This window comes from Rhamphochromis longiceps, linkage group LG19 (assembly GCF_057381845.1).
Source record: "Rhamphochromis longiceps isolate RC_006_pf linkage group LG19, R_longiceps_female_GT1.1, whole genome shotgun sequence".
Lineage (NCBI taxonomy): Eukaryota > Metazoa > Chordata > Actinopteri > Cichliformes > Cichlidae > Rhamphochromis > Rhamphochromis longiceps.
This window is the reverse complement of record NC_140575.1, coordinates 24650408-24668713: the sequence shown is the minus strand read 5'-3', so window position 1 is coordinate 24668713 and position 18306 is coordinate 24650408. Positions and strand designations below refer to the sequence as shown.

The following is an 18306-nucleotide window of genomic DNA, read 5'->3' as shown; positions in this document are numbered from 1 at the left end:
TCTGAGTTGCTCCTGGAACAATTTCAAAATGCTCTAAAATGGCACATTCCTGTTTCCACAGGGTAATTCCACTTTAGATCAACAGTATACAACCTCACGATGTTACCATATCAATTTCAAGTAATTCTGATTATGCCTTCCAAAATAATGGCCTGTTGAAAATGCCCATAATTGACCTAACTTTCAGTGATTTCAAAATGCTCTAAAAAGGAAAATTCCTGTTTCCACAGGGTAATTCCACCTTAGATCAACAGTATACAGCCCCACAGTGATACCATATCAATATCAAGTCATTCTGATTATGCCTTCCAAAATAAATACCCTTTCAAATTGAGCATATATACGACCTACTTTTTTAACGATTTCAAAATGTTCTTAAAAAGAATTTTGCTGTTTCCACAGGATAATTTCACTTTAGGTCAACAGTATACAACCTCACGATGTTACCATATCAATATCAAGTCATTCTGATTATGCCTTCCAAAATAAAAGACTTTTCAAATTGCCAAGATACGACCTACTCTTTTAAAGATTTCAAAATGCTCTAAAAGTGAAAATTGCTGTTTCCACAGGATAATTTCACTTTAGGTCAACAGTATACAACCTCACGATGTTACCACATCAATATCAAGTCATTCTGATTTTGCTTTCAAAAATAAAAGCATTTTCAAAATGCCCATATCTGACTTGATCCTGGAACAATTTCAAAATGCTCTAAAATGGAAAATTCCTGTTTCCACAGGGTAATTCCACCTTAGATCAACAGTATACAGCCCCACAGTGATACCATATCAATATCAAGTCATTCTGATTATGCCTTCCAAAATAAAAGACTTTTTAAATTGTCCATAATTGACCTAACTTTCAGTGATTTCAAAATGCTCTAAAATGGAAATTTCCTGTTTCCACAGGGTAATTCCACTTTAGATCAACAGTATACAGCCCCACAGTGATACCATATTAATATCAAGTCATTCTGATTTTGCCTTCCAAAATAAAAGACTTTTCAAATTGCCAAGATACGACCTACTCTTTTAAAGATTTCAAAATGCTCTAAAAGTGAAAATTGCTGTTTCCACAGGATAATTTCACTTTAGGTCAACAGTATACAACCTCACGATGTTACCATATCAATTTCAAGTAATTCTGATTATGCCTTCCAAAATAATGGCCTGTTGAAAATGCCCATAATTTACCTAACTTTCAGTGATTTCGGAATGCTCTAAAAAGGAAATTTTCTGTTTCCACAGAATAATTTCACTTTAAATCAACAGTATACAACCCCACAGAGATACGATGTTAAGATCAAGTCACTCTGATTTTGCCTTCCAAAATAAAAGTATTTCAAATTGCCCGTAGACGACCTACTCGTTTAATGATTTCAAAATGCTCTTAAATTGAAAGATGCTGTTTCCACAGGATAATTCCACTTTAGATCAACAGTATCCAACCCGACAGTAAAACCATGTAAATTTCATGTTGGTCTGATTTCGCCTTTCAAATTAATGGCCCGTCGAATTTGTCCATATGTGATATACTCTTTCAATTATTTCAGAATGTTTTAAAAATGAAAATTGCTGTTTCAACACATATTGGGTTTTCATTTTGAAAAGCAAAATCAGACTCAATTGATTATGACAGAATTGAATCATAAAGATGATGTAAAAGGAAGCTGAAATTGCCACTAGGTTGTAATTGATAGTACGTTTATATTTTAAGTCTGTGGAAAGATGTCATGGTTGGTTTGCAAGCTGTTTTGTAATTTCTTTATTTAGAATGACATCTTTCCACAGACTTAAAATATAAACGTACTATCAATTACAACCTAGTGGCAATTTCAGCTTCCTTTTACATCATCTTTATGATTCAATTCTGTCATAATCAATTGAGTCTGATTTTGCTTTTCAAAATGAAAACCCAATATGTGTTGAAACAGCAATTTTCATTTTTAAAACATTCTGAAATAATTGAAAGAGTATATCACATATGGACAAATTCGACGGGCCATTACTATGAAAGGCAAAATCAGACTGACTTGATATTGATATGGTATCACTGTAAAAAGACTGTGGTTGGAAAGTGTTGATATAAAGTTCAAATAGTATTTGGAAATACGACTTTTGCTTTTAAGAGCATTATTAAGTCATTGAAAGAGTAGTTCAAAAATGAAGATTCACAGGGCTTTTACTTTGAAATCCAAAATAAGATGGCCTTGATAGTGACAGGGCACAATTAGGGTACAAGGCTGTGTCATATAGATCTAACATTAGAGTTTGTAAAAAAAAAAAAAGAGCCTAAATTATATGTTATTATGTTCTTAACATATCTGTTAATTCACTCGAAGTTGGCTTTTATTTTGAAATCCGGTTTCCACATCCATTCCCGTAATACTTTGAATACACAGGGAACGTAAAACAAACTGGAGGCTGGCTTGACTGCAAGTCTCGAATTGGAGGCTGGCTTGACACAAGTAACATGATCCGGTTTGTAATGTGTTATGATGAGTAGGTTGACGGTGACTAACCTTTCGTATTTTAACGTCGCTCTAGGATACATGAAGTTACAAAAGGCTGTCTGCAGCGCTAGCTTAAGTTTAGCTTGCTAGCGTAGTTCGCTGCTAACATAACGGCCGTTTCGTCTTGACATCACGGAAGCTGAAAGAAAAGTTTCTGAGACTGGTGAAATAAATTGGCGGCGTTCAGTCTGGTTGTAATTCTTATTGTGTCCTGTGCGCCTTGTCGTCAGAGCCCGGATAGCTCAGTCGGTAGAGCATCAGACTTTTAATCTGAGGGTCCAGGGTTCAAGTCCCTGTTCGGGCGTCAGTCTTTTTCCCTTCGAACGAAGAATGACGAAAAGTTTAATTTCTGCTCTTCGACAAAAATGAACACACGAACGATATTCATCGCTGCAGCAGACATACCCATTTTAAAGCTGTATGTATGTTTTAAACCTTCAGTCATATAGTTCTTACAAGCTGCTTTGAGCAGTTTTTTCTAAGTTGCCTCAGTTTTTTCTCCTTTTATTAGTTTTGTTTAAGATAGTTTTCCTAAGTGCAGCAAATCTATTCTCTCAAAGAAGTCTACTTAAGATCAGTCATTTGGATCCAGTGCTGAACAGATGAAAGAAGACAAGGAGACTGTGTAGAATGAGGAAATATGCAAAGGAAGAACAAAGAAAAAATGGAATGGTCACCATTCCAAGTAGCCAGATGTCCTGGGAGGCGATGTATAAAACAAAGAGAGAGGTGGCAAAGGGAAAAAAGGCTTGTTGGACGTTTTATATGAGCATGGACACTGAGAAAGGAGAAAATAACTTGTATTAATTGGCTGGAAGGGATGTGCAGCAGGTTAGGGTGATTAATTATAAAGACAAAATTGGTATGAATGAGTGAAGACAATGTGTTGAAAACTTTGAAGAAGTACTTTTTCATTGATGAGCCTTACCACAAATTTAAGTGTATGAGTTGTTAAAGCTGGGTTAAGAAGAGAGATGACGCTCAGGCAAGCAACAATCAGGCTTCGGAAAGAGCAGATGTGACGTTTACTTTGAGAGTAATGATGGAGAAGGTGCAGAGAAGGTCAGAAGGGACTGCACTAGGTCTTTGTGGATCTAAAGAAAACAAGATATGATGGGGTGCCAAGAGAGGAACTATGGCACTGCATGAGGAAGTCAGGAGTGGCAGAGAAGTACGTGAAGATGGCGCAGGACATGAACTGAGGACCTGCTGTGATGGAGATGGTGGCACTGACAAAAAGACAGGACAAGCTGGTGGGAGAGTTGAAGATGTTAAGATTTTAAGCGGGAGTAACCACAATGGACAAGATCAGAAATGAGTATATCAGAGGGACAGCTCAGGTTGAGCAGCTTGAAGACGAAGTTTGAGAGAGAGGCAAGGCTGAGATGAGAAAAGAGGAGGACCACCGATTCATGGGTCTATCAAAGGAAGATGAAGGTCTCTACATGTGCAGCAGTGAGAAACGTCACCGCTGGTGGCTGATGAGCATGTATGGTTGCGGATTGGAGGCAGTTGCGGTGATCTAGGGGCAAGACTGCAGTGATGCTGATGTTGATGCACAGCCACACTCTTTATTTTGAAATCAGGTCTTACAAACATGATATCCATGGTAACTTGCCTGGAAGTAATGAGACAAAAAATGTCAATTTGGTAAACAGTGTAGCCATTTTTTCACTTTGTCTCTATGTGTCAAGGTGTTTGTGTCTATTTGCATGCTTGAGAAATGTAGTGTGAAAAGCACAGTGACTGAGCCCACCAGGTGATGACACGGCCACGGAAATGGGAGGTATGGCTTGGAGCATGATGTCGTGCATCATGGTCTGATCAATCTGGGCTTTTTGTGTCAACATCAGCTACACCATGTCAAACAGTACCAAACATATACTGTAGCTATACATGACATAAGCAGTGCTGTTACACACCCTTTGTGATGACTGTTTTGCAGGGCAGGACTGAAGGAGAAGAATCCAAGGAAGCTGCAGTTGCCTTGCCACGGGGTGCTGCGATAGTTGCAGTGCCAAGAAACGTCACCCCTGTCAAAAGTATCGTGTGGTTTGTCCTTTTTCTCATATATAATCAATAATTTTACAAATTAACAAATCTCGCAAAAAAAAAAAATACTACAAGAAGCACATGGATAAATAATTTATTTAAAAAATATATACCGTTTCCTTGTCTTAAAACTCAAATAATCTATATAACACTAGATTAAATCAAACTGCACATTTTCAATTTATTTTGGTGTATATGGGATTTGGGATATAGTATAATGCAGGGAGGTAAAAAGATAACTTTACTTGGGGATTTTACCAGAGCATTTTAAATCTAATCCGTGCAATCTTGTACGCAGTGTAGGTCAGGTTGGGTCAGGCAGCAGGAGGAGGAGAACAATATTGAATACACTTAACAGACCGAATAGAAACAGAGGGGCACTGGGGTGTTATGAGATCTGTATCTCATAGTCTGCTGGAGTACATGAGGAGGCTGAGTTGGGACAGGTAGTGGTAGAGAGGGCAGGAAGGGCAGACCAGTGGCTGGTTGATGGAGATGGGTGGGTACTGTGGGTGGATGGTGAGGACCACTGATGAAATGCGACTCGTGCCATGTTTCTGATCATTAAAAGCTATGGGTTCTCTGTTGGACTAATATATGAAATAAAAATAAAAGGTTGAAATACAAGAGACAAGTCCTACTTTCATCAGAATGCATGGAGAAATACTTCCATCCAAATCCAAATTCAAGTTGTTCCAATATATTTTTTATGAAGTACTAACCACACAGACTTACAGCTTGATTTTGTGACTTTTATGTAGAGTTTATATTTTAAGCCTATTTTGTTTAAGTTGTACAGTGCTCTCGACAGCTGAGGTTGTTTTGAATGTACTATAGAAATAAAGTTTGACTTGACTTAGCTAAACTGTACTTCATGTCGTGGCATTTGGAGTAACTCAGACAAACTAAAGCCACAGAGTAGCTGCCATGGGACACACCTGTTTATTACTACTGGACTTAACTATGACTTGCATTACCTGCTTGGTCTGGTTTCTCTGCTGCCAAAAAAACTAAGGGTGGGACAGTGAAGAGAACCTTCAAACAATAAAAACATTAAATGTGTCCTATTCTTCTTTTGATTTGTCACATACAAAAGCCTAAAGCTGGGTTCTGAATTATTACTGGGCTTTGTTGGATGGATTTAGTGCTTAAGTGCTGGCTGCTGCTGATGCTCACCTCATTTGGGTATAGTCAAAACCTTTCTAACGTGGCACAATCATTGACTCCTAATAAACGGAAACGCACTGTTTGAGTACATTAGGCACCAATCTTTAATTAATATAAACTGTAGATCGTTGCTTTGCGTTTTTAATAAATATAATGTTAACGGTACTCATGTTTTTAACCTGCGTACTTCACTGCGAACGCCCCCTAAATGAAAAACTCGTCATCCAGCTGTGCCAGGAGTATGATTTGTATGAGCTAACTGTGGTTGGCTACAAGAGACGTCAATCCAGTCTAGGCGGCTTAAAGCAGCAATTTGATTGGTTAACTGAGTGCTAGTTTTGACTGCTATATACAGTAGGCGGTGCTTTTAACTTATTTTTAAACAACACGAATTTAATTGGCTGAAGGTGAGGAAAGTAACTAATTAATTGGGCAGTTAGGCAAGGGGAACCCGATAAGGGCGGAGCTACGTTGACTTGGCGGCCATACTCAATGTTGTCTGTTGACAGTTGCATGTAAAGATTTGTTCAAGGGTTAACTTATTCTTTGAAGGAAGGTTTAGCATTATTTTCAGTTAAATCAGGACCTATGTCCTAAACCGTTAACGCGTTTATTTCGATCGAGTCATGGATGAAGATGAACGTCGGAGGAAGGTAGAAGCTGGGAGAGCTAAGGTTTGTTGCTAACATGTAACGCATGCTAATATTGAATGCTAGCACTTAGCAAACTCTTTTGTCATAGCCCTGCGTTTATCCATTGCTAACTACACTCACCACCAAAATGACTGCACATTTATTGTCGCTTGAATTACCTTTGAATGTTAAATTGCAGGCTCTCGCCATGTATTTCCCGCGGTTGGGCGTAGAATATGAGAAGCGAAGAGTAACATCATTTATGAAGCAGGTTAATCAGCTGGTAAATGAAGGCAGTTTTCATATAAGTTACTTGGTAGTTCAGCAGTAAACGCATATGTGATTGTTCCATTGACCATAGCAAATAGCTTTCATTTTTATTTAGACATATGTGTTAAGTTTGCCTTTAACTCGTGTGCAGTGAAGATGTATTCGGTGGGAGATTTGTGGCACTTGCTTGATTTATTTTGCTATTGAGAATGCAGGTTGCACATTACTCACAGGCCATTACAGCTCTAAACAACGTGGATCAACATCATATGTTTACTCACTGAAAGGGTTTACTTGTGCAGTGGTTATAACAGAGCCTCAATTCCAAAGTTAACTATTCACTAAGTCAGTCATCTGTGTTTCAAAATTGTGGCAAAACTTTATGTGAGCCTATCCCCCACTAAGCTCTCTAAACAAGTACTGTTTACTTGTATCTAAGTGACATAGTGCTCAAAAATCAGGAAGAAGAATTTTTTTTTCTCTCATTCTTTTGTAAACTTGTCATACATGTCAGATCAAACTAATTTTAATGTTAGCCAAAGACCCCCGCCACCACCGAGTAAATGCAAAATGTTTTTAAATGATTTAATTTATTAACTGGTTGCTCCAACCTTGGCAGAAAGAACTGCAATCTGCGATAACTGGAAATGAGTCCTTCACATCACTATGGAGAAATATTGTGCCACTTTTCTTTGTGGAATTGTGTGAATTCAGAGGTTTTGCAGCATGAAAAGCCCGTTTAATCCCATGCCAAAGCATCTTAATGGGAAAGGTCCCTCTAAAACCTTCATTTTGTTTTGTTTGAGCCATTCAGAAGTGAACTTGCTGGTGTGTTTCAGGTCATTGTGCTGGTGAGAACTAGTGAGTCAGACCTTCAGACCACAAACTGATGGTCTGACATTCTTCTCCAGGATTTTCTGAGAGAGCAGTATGCATGCTTCATTTAGTTATAGCAAGCCCCAAAGTAGCAAAAAAAAGAATAAATAAAAAATTTCAGCCCTCATCAGTTTTGAAATTGACTCCTCTGGTGTTTACAAGTAGAAATGGCAAGCAGCTGATTTCACCTTAATGGGAAGCCATATTATTAATGGCCTAGTAGTCAAAAATGGCTTGTCCCACATTGACAACAAGCCATGTAGTCTAGAAACAATGTATGAAACTAAGTCACCTTTTTAGGATAGCCATTTACACTGCATGTGTTATATGATATAATCCATCTATAATTTGTAATGGAACTCATTTTGGGAAAAATAATAATAATAATAATAATAATAATAATAATATAATAATAATATAATAATAATAATAATAATAATAATAATAATAATAATAATAATAACAAAAAATTACTCAACTACAACATTTATATTCCTTATAGAAATCTTCCACCATGCCTCGGAGTCAGAATGTAAGTATAGAAAGTGGTGGATGAAGGAGCAAATCAATGACTTGTGGGCTTGTGGCTGTTTCTTCTTTGATTTTTCTTTTTGTTTTGTTTTGTTTCTGTTGAGTGATCAATCACAACTTTCTTATTTTTCTGCGCCGTGGGGTAATCGCTGTCACCTTTTAATGTATATTGCTCTTCAAACAATACAGCATCTGAAAGGAAATCTGCCTGCAGTCATGATCTGAATGCCTAAAATAGCCATGCACCTTGCGTATGCTGTCATGTTAGTTACAGGCCATCAGGTGGTGCAGTGCACCCATGAGATTGGGTGAGGTGGAGGATGTTGCGCGTGTGTCTCACATGAATGGTGTTGCTATGGTAATGCAGTGCTGTCTTTTGCCTTTACTATGTTTGTGGCATCGGTAAGCTCTGATTTCTCTTTGGCATTAAAAGCGTGGCACAAATTTGATACAATCACCAACGTGGACAGCAAATTAACCCCTTGTTGGAGACAGCAGTCCCCTCCTGACCAATGATGACATTGTTGAGAACACCGTAGCAGCTTTCAGCAGTCCAATTACATCTAATTTGACTAGAGTGAGCTTCAGCCAGCTTGTTAGTCAGTCTCAGTAGGGCGGAAGTGGCCTTGGGCTAAACACAGCTCATCCTGCTGTCTTTGAGGGCTTTTTTTCCCTTCTTTTTCTTTTTCTTTTTGTGGTAAGCGGAGGCAGTGAATAGGGTGATGGATGGAGAATGGGTGCGGTTTTAAGCAAGTAAGGAAAGAAAGCTGACAATTTAAGGTAGGAAAACATTTAAGGGTGCTTAACTTGATAAAGGGCTGCTTTCAGGAGTGGGACACTGAGGTTGTACAGTGATGGATGCATTTCAGGCTGCTTATAAAGCAGAACCTACAATGTGGCAGTGTAGTCAAGGAACATGTGATCAGAACAAGGTTTTATGCACATGCACACACGATATTGTTATGCATCACGCTTGTGAGTCATCACATAAAGCAACAAGTAGGTCTCCCAGGGCCATGTAATCTCAAATTGAATTGAGCATGCACACTCCAGTGCTGCTTGCCACACATAGAGTTCTGTCTCCTCCTCTCTATGTGAATGCATGTCCCAGTCTCCACCTTCTTTCTTTAGTCTAGACACATGCCATCCTCTACCCAGAGTTTGTGGATCCCTCTGCTTTGGATGTTGGCTGTTGGCAGTGAGTTTTTGGATGAAAGGTTGGGCTGACTGCGCTGTTGCCTGCAGACTGCAAGATCTATATCTGGACAGTAGAGCAACTTGTCCGATGAGGAAGAATGGATAGGTCTGACAGGCAGCAAGAAAGGAAGTCAATAATTGCTGTCAGATATTGATGGAAAGCTCTATGAGGGTCTCTGTCACAATGTGAACTGCCGTGATCTGATTTAAGCTGCTTAGGAAGAGAGACGGGGCATGAGAGAGGCAGTGAACAGAGGAGAGGGTGTGTTGCAGTCAAACCGACCGAGGTGAATTTCTATCAAATTGTTCCCTCTGGAATTTAAGATAAATATTGTAGCTTTAATGTAATTATGCATTTTTTTTTCTTGTCAGGTTTAGTCTCGATATACTTTTCCTTTTATAGCTACAGAGAGGACTTTAAGAGACCCTTCCAAAAAAATAGGGGGAAAAAAAAGCTGCATCTGTGATTTTATTTATTTATTTATTTTCTTGAGGTTTTGATAAGCTGAGAAATACAAAGTGACAGTTGCGTGTCCTTTTTTAAACCTTGCTCTGTTTCTGTTCTGCTGAGAGGTTGTCCACTGTGTGTCAATGTAAAATCTGCACTTCTCATCAGCCTGTTCTCTGGAGATTTGAGAATATTTAGCTGCCTCACTTCATTTTGAACTTGGATACCTTGTCAGGCTATGGTGTAATCTATTTTGGACTTGAGTGTTGGGATTACTTTTGGGCTTTTTTTTTGCTGCACAACTGACTCATCAAGACGAGGGGTTTTCCTTTCTACACTGTGGACTATCACTAACTTCACATGATGACTTTTGTCTGGTTTTGATTCATTTTGTATACATTTCCCTACCTTGAGGAGATAAATCTGGACTCTGACCTCATTTCTCCTTCAACCCCTGAGGTTCACCATGCTGATAGTGTGGTGGTGCTCTTTGGTGCTGACGTACGTGTCCATCTACCTCTCGCTGTCCTTCTTGCGCAGCTTGCTAGTTTCAGACAGAAGCGGGCGAAAAGCGACGGGGCGGGGGCGGCGAAAAAGACGCAGAAGAGGAAGGGCCAGGTTGACTCGCAGAATGACCGCTCGACGGAAGATCACCACGTAGAACCAGCTCTTCCATCAGCCAGTGCTACAGAGCATAACAACAGCACCAACCATGAGGTATGCCGCCAATTGCCTAGAGAGCTCATCAATAATAGTTACAAACACTGAAGCAATTTTGATATGTAGGGAGCATAAGATTATTAGTTTTAATTAAAACTGTTGGTTATTTTCATGACGGTCATGTCTCCATTCATACTCACAGTCCCCCCACCCCCCCCCCCCCCCCCCCCCCCCACCCTACCCCACCCTGTTTGTCTAATTTTGTTTATTCACTGTATGCTTCAACAAGTGGTCTATGCCCCCCGTCTGTAAACATACATTACAGAAATGGGTCACTAACCATCACATTGCCTGTAGGCCATGTTGTCATGACAACCTGGCCAGGATTAACTGCCCCCCCCCCCCCCCCCTTTTTTTTTCTTTTTTTTTCTTCTTCTTCTCTGCTAAGGCAGAGTTCACTAATGACATTAAATGTGCAAATTTGCAGCACATGCGTTTTTTCCTGACATTTCTTTTGTGGACTCGGGTACGATTAGACTTTAATTCTAATACTTTTTAATCCTTTAGGAGCCTCAAATGTCAGGGAAACCAGAGGTTCGGCAAAACGAAGCGAAGGATCAGCCGCTCACCCCCAAGCATAGCCCATCCCCTGTGGATGACTTGAGAGAAGAGGAGTTAGCTGCACTTACTGGCAAAGAGCAGCTCAAGGTATACAAAGCCAGTATCTGGAGACTGCTGTAGGATGTCAAACTTTTAAAGTGTGTCTGGGGGAAAACTCAAGAATACCATAGATGGGTTCTCTCGTGGAGCTGGTTTTGTTTAGAAGAATAAAATCAAGGAGCGTAGGTCATTATTGTTAAAGAGGACAGAGGATTTACATTTGTTCTCGTGAGATGAGCCAGAGACGTTGACCAAATCTGTCCCCTGGATTGAGCTGTAGAGGTTGAACAAGTGGTGTGAATGGCTTTATAAAAACGTGAGTGATTTAGGTTTATCAGAATTGACCCGTACTTCTGCAAACATGTTTTTCCCCCATGTCCTGGTGCTGATTGGATTAATTATAAAGGGCTTTGTCTCCATATTTGGCGCAAGTTAACTTCTTGAAGCATTTTCCAAGTTGGCTGGTTTGCATCTATTAGTGCAGTTCCAAGGAGCATGTCAGGATATTTGCATGTCTTTGTCTTGTATGGCATAATTCAGTAATCCGTAAGTAAGCCGTTTGATTGGAGTTCATCATCATGTTAAACTCAGCTGGCTGAAGCATAACTGGAAATGGAGAAACAAGATGGGGTTTGTCATGAATACTGTAATCTACTTGGGCTCACATTTTTAAGTTCTGTATTGACACACAGTAACCTCAGAACTGAGCAGTTATCTAAATCGGTTCCATTGTGTGATTGGAATTGGATGTGTTTAATTTGTCCTGATGCTTTGTTTGCTCACTAAGACAATGAAAGTCTTGTTATGGTATTGCTATGCGTGTGAGGAGGACTGTTTGTTTGGATTTCTGTGTCATCACCTCCCATGGGGGATTGTACCAAGTCTCCTCTTCTGCATGGCTGCTTGGTGCTCTGGACTGAAAAAGCAGCACAGTTGGTCTAATGTGAAGCTTTGTATGCAGAGGAATCTGGTTAGTGTCTTTGGCACGTAGTGTTTCACGTGTTCACTGTGTATTTAAATCTCAAACTAGGGGTGTTTTCTCTGTATATAAGGTGTTGTAAGTTAATGGTTTGATTCTTCCAACCAGATTGTGGGCTTCATTTGTTGTTGTAATTTGCATATAAATTGTTTGTTTTGAAGTATTTAGTCTGTTTTCTGGCCAGCCACAGAGGGAAAAATAGAAAATTAATTTGGAAGTAGGAGTGCATGCTGGACATTTGATAATATGTTCTGCAAAAGCTAATGGAAGTGTGTGAAGTTATGAGTGTTTGATTACTCGTAAAACTAATACCGGTACATACTTTTGTCCTGCTTGCAGCTGCTACAGCAGGCTGTGGAGAAGCGTAATGAAATAATTGCCAAACTCAGCTCCAACCTGCAGGAGGCACTGGCCAGCAGAGACCAGGTACAGGTGGAGGCACAGTCTCTTGCTGGACAGCTTCAGGCACTGCAGAGGCAGCTCCAGCAGGTAAGTGCCAATCAAACCGAATGTGGCTGTGGTTGTTATTTGTGCTTCGTTGCTCATGCACAACAACTGCTGCTTGAATGTCTTCTCGTCTGTCACACAGACCAGTGTGGAGTTTCTACGTATCAAAAATCTGTCAGGAACTGAAGCCCTTAATAATCAGCAGCCTTACCATGAACCGTCCTCCCAAGAGCCAAACATCAGTCATAAGGAAGCGCCATCAGAGGGCTCAGGAAGTTCTGGCTCGCAGTCTGATGCTGAAGGTGAAACTGATGTAGAAACTGTTCTGTGCAAGCTGAGAGCTGAGCTGGAGGAAGAAAGAAGAAACAGCCAGCGAATATGTAGCGAACTAGTAGAGGAGATGGAGAAAAACAAGCACGTGCTTTCTTTGCTGGAGAATGAGAAGCAAGAAAGAGAAGAAGAGCGAAAAGAAAGGGAAGCAGAATTGCAAAACCTTCATTTCCAGTTAAGCCAACTTCAAAGTCAGTGCCTTGAGATGCAACAATACAAAGAGGAGAAAGAGGTCCTCAACATAGAACTGCAAGAGCTCAGGAGAAGGCTTCAGGAGGAGGAAGATGCAGGGAAGAGTTATAGTGAGAAGCTTGCTAGCTCTGCCCTTTGTTTTCAGAGTCTTGAGGAGGAGATGAAAAGGCTCAAAGAGGAGCACACAGTGGAGGTCGAGCAAGTCAGGCAGCTTTTGGAAGAGAGGGAGAAAGAACTAAAAATCAAAGAGGAGGAGGTGGTGGGTTTCAAAGCGTCTAAGAATTGGCAGAACCAGGTAAAAGCTGGCGTTAGCTCTGATGAGACTGTCAGTATCGACGAGGCTAATCTGGAAAGTGGAGCTGACGAGGGCAGTATGAATGAATCAATGTCTGGAAATCTTCTGATGGAGCGCTACTTGTCTTCAGCTCCGCTTGCACACTTGCAGTCTTCAGCGATAACTGAGAACCTTGACCAGTGCAGTCAGCTGGACATATCTGCAGACCGCAGGTGAGAGCAGCTGTTATTGTTGCACTATCTATCAGCTGTAGATATTATATTATATATATTAATCTTCTTTGTCATTGTGTCTTCTCAGTTTTGAGCTAAATAGTGATGTGTTTGGAGAAGAACTGTTATCAATTTCCAAACGTCTGATTGAAGAACACGACGACCGCCAAAACACCTCTAGTCCACAGGACTCTCTGGCTGATGAGTCCAACCCTCAGTGGCTTCACAACGTCGCTTCGGGCAGGATGGAAAGGAGTAACGTGTCCGAGCAGCAGTCTGAGGACACTAACTTGGAAAAAGAACTGCTGAGTCAGCAGTGTGAGGAGCTCCGTGAGGAGCTGGCCCTTAAGGAGAGGGATCTAAATGTGTTAAAGGAGGAAGTAATCAAGAGTGCAGAAGAGCTTGAGGAGGCAAGGAGCAGGTAATGAAGTTCATGCCGTTTATCAAATGACTAATTCAAAGTCCTTTTAAAAACAACTCTGTGCTCTATACCTAACAATGATGTTGCTATTGTGTTAATACAGTAATATTTACTTCTAAAGTAAATTGCATAACTCTATTAATTTTGATTAATAATAAATATTTATCTCAAGGTGAATATTGTTAAATGTCCACGTTGGAAAAAGGCATTTCTAAGAAATAAATCACTAGTTTACAATAAACATTTGAATGTAAGCTGGTTTGCTGTGGTTACATTTATTTCTTACTGTAGATTGATATAAATTTTTATCTTTTTTTATTATTATTATTATTATTATTATCTGTCTTTTTAGGTGGGCTCAAGTCACAGAAGAGCTTAGGGAAGCTCTCCAGGAGCTCGAAGACGAAAAGGAAATGAGGAGACAATTTGAGGAGGAGCTGAACTTGAAAGTCTATGAACAAGACAGCCTTAGGAGCAAACACTGTGCCTTATCAGAAGAAAGAGAGCAGGAGAATGTAGTAATGTTGACAGTAAAGGAAACTGAAATCTCTGCTGAAACTTCCCTCCTCATATCTGGTACCTTTCCATCAGATGAGGATGAAAAACTGGTAGGGGAACTAAAGGAGGAGGAAACTGCACTCCAGTCTCATCAAAAACAGCAGGAGCTGCTCGTATCATCTCTGCAGGAGATAAAGCAGACTGCAGATTTAGAGAGCACAGAATTCAGAGATGGCAACCAGCTGCAAACATTACAGGTATGCCAGTACCACAAGTGTGCAATAATTACAATGCATTCAAATATGATGATAATAGGTTTCTGAGCAATTAGATTTTTTTTATTTTTTTTCTAACAAAGTTGGAATGGTGGAGCTGATTCAGTAGTCATATTAGTACTAAGACATCAAATTGGAGGTTTTGACTTGATAAGAAAATTATTGTATAAATAATTAAAACAGTTTCCCTGGCTTCCTTTTCTCAAGGCCAACTATGAGCATCTCATGTCACAACTCGAGGAGACAAAAACTGAGCACGAAACTGCATCGACGCTGTTGAGTCAAAGGACTACAGAGCTCGATACAGTTTTAAAGGAGCTTGAAACGACACGTGTGCAGATTTTAAGTGTCCAAACGGAGGTGGAGAGGCTGGAGAAGGAGCTGCAGCAGAGCCTCGATAGTCTGCACTGTGCTGAAAAAGAGAAGCATGAGCTAGAGTCTCAGATCTCCTGTCTGAGAGAGAAACTGACTTGTTCGGAGGAGGATCGGGCTCAGGCTGTGAAGGAGAGGGATGAGCACAGCAGAAGAGAAGAAGAGATGGATGAACAGATCAAAAAAATGGAACAAGTGCTAGAGGAGGAACTCGAACAGTTTGAGAAGCTGCTAAAAGCCAAGGATGTCGAGGTGAGAGATTACGTAACGCCATGCTTTAAATGCAAGGCAGTTTGAAATGCTAATGTGCAGTGATTTAACCTATAAAGTTATATTCACAGTTGGCTGAAGTGAAGGAAAAATGGGAGGAGGAGAGGATGGAGAAGGACAAAGAGATTTTTGATGCAAGACATCTGTTGGAGGAGCAAATGAAGGAGAAAGTAGACGAGGTGAAGGCTCTCCTGGAGAAGCAGGCACAGGCTGTGGAGGAGGCTACAGAAAAGCTGAAGGCATCTCATCAGCAGGAGATAAAAGATCTGATGGAGAAACATCAGCAGGAGGTGCGATTCATCAATTGCTGTAGGATTTGTAATAGAGTCAGATTAAATGTTAATTTTAGTAGCAAGCAATAATAAATATAATCTGCATGACTCTTTAGATTTCTGACTTGAATACTCGCCTGGAGACAGAGCTGCTGAAGCAGCGGGCCAGTATGGAGGAAGAACAGAAACAACAGATCAGTCTAATCAAACAGGTATCAGAGCAATTCACTCCTTCACTGCTGTGAGGACTCCATTCACCAAGAGCGCCATTTTAGCTTTTTCTGGCTCTTCTTTCGTGACAGGTAACTGAACGTGAGCACGAGCGGATGATCTCAGAGCTCAGTGCCAAACACAATGAGTTTGTCAGTCAGCTGAAGACAGAGGTTTCTTTGGAGCTGAGAGAGAGCATGGAGGCTGCTCACCAGGCTGAACTGCAGCAGGTTCAGGTATATTATATGCAGACGCACAAGCCAAAACATTATTCATTCAGTCAGCCTCTTCTTTTTTTTATTTTTTTATTTTTTTAAATATTCCAAAGTCAGTGAAATATATTATTGTCCTCTTAAATACTGACTTAGATTCATCATTTCATTATGCTTTTATTCCTCTAGGCTCAAAAGGCCATTGAGCTTGAATCCTTGCGTCTGAGCCTGACCACAGTCCACAAGTCTAATCTTGAGCACTCTCAAGAAAACGTGGAACAGGAGCAGACGTCTGCCCTCATCAAGGTCCAGGCCTCTATGCAGGAGAAATTTGACCAGGAAATTGCACTCCTGCAGGCTCGCCATCAGTCAGAGGTGGACCAGATCAAGAGGAAGAACCAGGAGCAGCAGGAGAGGCTGCTTGAGCTGCACCAACAAGACATGGGTGATTACACACAAGATCATCTCAGCTGCTCAATGATCTTCATTCTTTAGCTGTCTTTGTTTGAGTCGTCCGGTTTCTAAAGAATCGTTTCTCGTGTGTTCAGAAGAGATGAAGGAGCAGTGGGAGACTCGTGTTGCTCAGGAAAGGGCTTCAATGGATGAAAAGCAGGCCAAAGAAATACAGGTGAAATTTCATTATAAAAAGCAGCTTTTGTATAAAAATATAATTCAAAAAACTGCTGTGGCTTTTAAAAACATGCGCTGTCTTGTCATTGTGTGTATTATTCTATTTCACTCCATTTTGGTTTTATTTTGTTTCAGGATCTAAGAGCACAGTGGGAGAAAGATGCTGAAGCCATGGAGGCAAACTTTCAAACGTCCCTTTTGGAGATCCAGAACAGCCTCAGTGCCACCCAGACTGAACTCACCAGCACCCAGGCCTCCCTCGCTGAAGCACAGGAAGCTGTGTCCCAGAAACAGTTAGAGGTACAGGAGACGCAAGCCAGTATAGAGGAGCTCCAAACCTCCAGTAAAGAACAGACACAGAAACTAGAGGAGCTGAAACGAGCCTTGGCTGAGAGAGATGCTGCTGTCTGTGAGTCCTTCCACAGTTCCCATATTCCTCAACAGTATACACTTTCATAAAGAGGCTGCACAGTCCTCTAAATCTATGATTTGAATTTGTGTATTACATTAATATATGCATAGTAATGATGAGTGAAGCCGACTCTGTTCTGGTTGTTGTTGTAAAAGGTTCCCTGGAGGAGGAAATTTCTTCTAATAAGACACTGCTGCAGGAGAAAGAGCAGCAAGTCCTCCACCTACAGGAGAAAGAGCAGCAACTGCAACAAGAGGTTAGTTTCTGGCATGTCCCAGGTCAGTTCCACAAAGTCTGGTAAAAATGTATCCAAGCACCAAAGGGGCATGCCCTGCAGTTTGAACTACTGGTCTACTGCAACCCTAAATATGCATTTTATCTGCAGCTTTCTAAGTCTTAAGTCACAGTAAAAAGGATAATCTTTTTTTTTTCTTTCTTTTTTTTTTTCTCAGTGTGTAAAAATTCTGGATACTAACTTATTAATATAATAATTACTTCCTGAAACATATTGACATCTTAAAAACCTGTTGGGTCATTTTTTTTTTTTTTCTTTTTTAATTTCATAAAAACATTTTTTCCAAACTTTTCCACCCAGGTTTCACAGCTACAGGAGGCGAAGAACTTGCTCAAACAGAGCTCGGATCAGGAAATCAGTCAGCTGTGGACTCAGCTGGAGAGCATGAGGACTAGTCGTCAGGAGTTGGGTGGTATGAATAAGCCTACCAGGCTAAAGCTTGGATTTTTTTTCTTTCTTTTTTTCATACACTGGATTTCTTTACATTCTAACAAACATGATATATTATTAGCAATGCCTGTTCTTAGTGATTGAATGATATGTCTGTTTGTTGTTTTACAGAGCTTAAGGAGCAGCTGCTTGCACGCTCATCTCGGGTTGATGACATCGAACGCCTAAAGATGGAGTTTAATGAACAGAAACGAGAAATTAAAGAGCAAAATGAGGCCGAGCTAGAAAACCTGAGGAGGTACCATAGAATCACCTGAAAACACAAATTTTTTTTGATGCATTTATTCCTGAATATTAACATTTATTGTAAACAGACATCTGAATTATGGGTTTCTTTAAATTGAGCTTAATTTCTCTACTCTATCATGTTTTACCCTCATCCTGCTTTTAGGTATTTTGAGAAGCGGTTACATGCAACAGAGGAGAGTCACAAAGAGGAAATTGCTCTGCTACAGCTGAAGCTGGTAGAAGGTGCCTTGGAGGACTCTCTGCTTAAAATGACTGATGATGGGTATTTCACTTTATC

General features: G+C 40.3%; 1 protein-coding gene and 1 non-coding gene across 5 annotated transcripts in view; both read left to right on the top strand.

Annotated features, from left to right (window-relative positions):
• The first annotated feature begins 2746 nt into the window (after nt 1-2746).
• On the top strand, nt 2747-2819 carry trnak-uuu (transfer RNA lysine (anticodon UUU)). The gene has a single exon. It is a non-coding gene; the product is annotated as a tRNA-Lys (tRNA).
• Nucleotides 2820-6201: 3382 nt separating this feature from the next.
• Nucleotides 6202-18306, top strand: part of pcnt (pericentrin) — a 35176-nt gene continuing 23071 nt past the window's right edge. For 2 of the 4 annotated variants that reach the window (XM_085390685.1, XM_085390683.1), the window contains exons 1-19: nt 6202-6408; nt 8015-8044; nt 10229-10405; nt 10916-11056; nt 12327-12476; nt 12577-13463; nt 13552-13884; nt 14237-14639; nt 14865-15281; nt 15371-15589; nt 15688-15783; nt 15874-16017; nt 16183-16438; nt 16542-16621; nt 16759-17032; nt 17191-17291; nt 17631-17742; nt 17892-18018; nt 18172-18291. In XM_085390685.1, coding sequence (XP_085246811.1) covers nt 6361-6408; nt 8015-8044; nt 10229-10405; nt 10916-11056; nt 12327-12476; nt 12577-13463; nt 13552-13884; nt 14237-14639; nt 14865-15281; nt 15371-15589; nt 15688-15783; nt 15874-16017; nt 16183-16438; nt 16542-16621; nt 16759-17032; nt 17191-17291; nt 17631-17742; nt 17892-18018; nt 18172-18291 — 4115 coding nt within the window. In that variant the 5' untranslated portion in view covers nt 6202-6360. The remainder of the gene's footprint in view (nt 6409-8014; nt 8045-10228; nt 10406-10915; nt 11057-12326; nt 12477-12576; nt 13464-13551; nt 13885-14236; nt 14640-14864; nt 15282-15370; nt 15590-15687; nt 15784-15873; nt 16018-16182; nt 16439-16541; nt 16622-16758; nt 17033-17190; nt 17292-17630; nt 17743-17891; nt 18019-18171; nt 18292-18306) is intronic. The other 2 variants (XM_085390684.1, XM_085390686.1) reach the window with 2 other exon arrangements.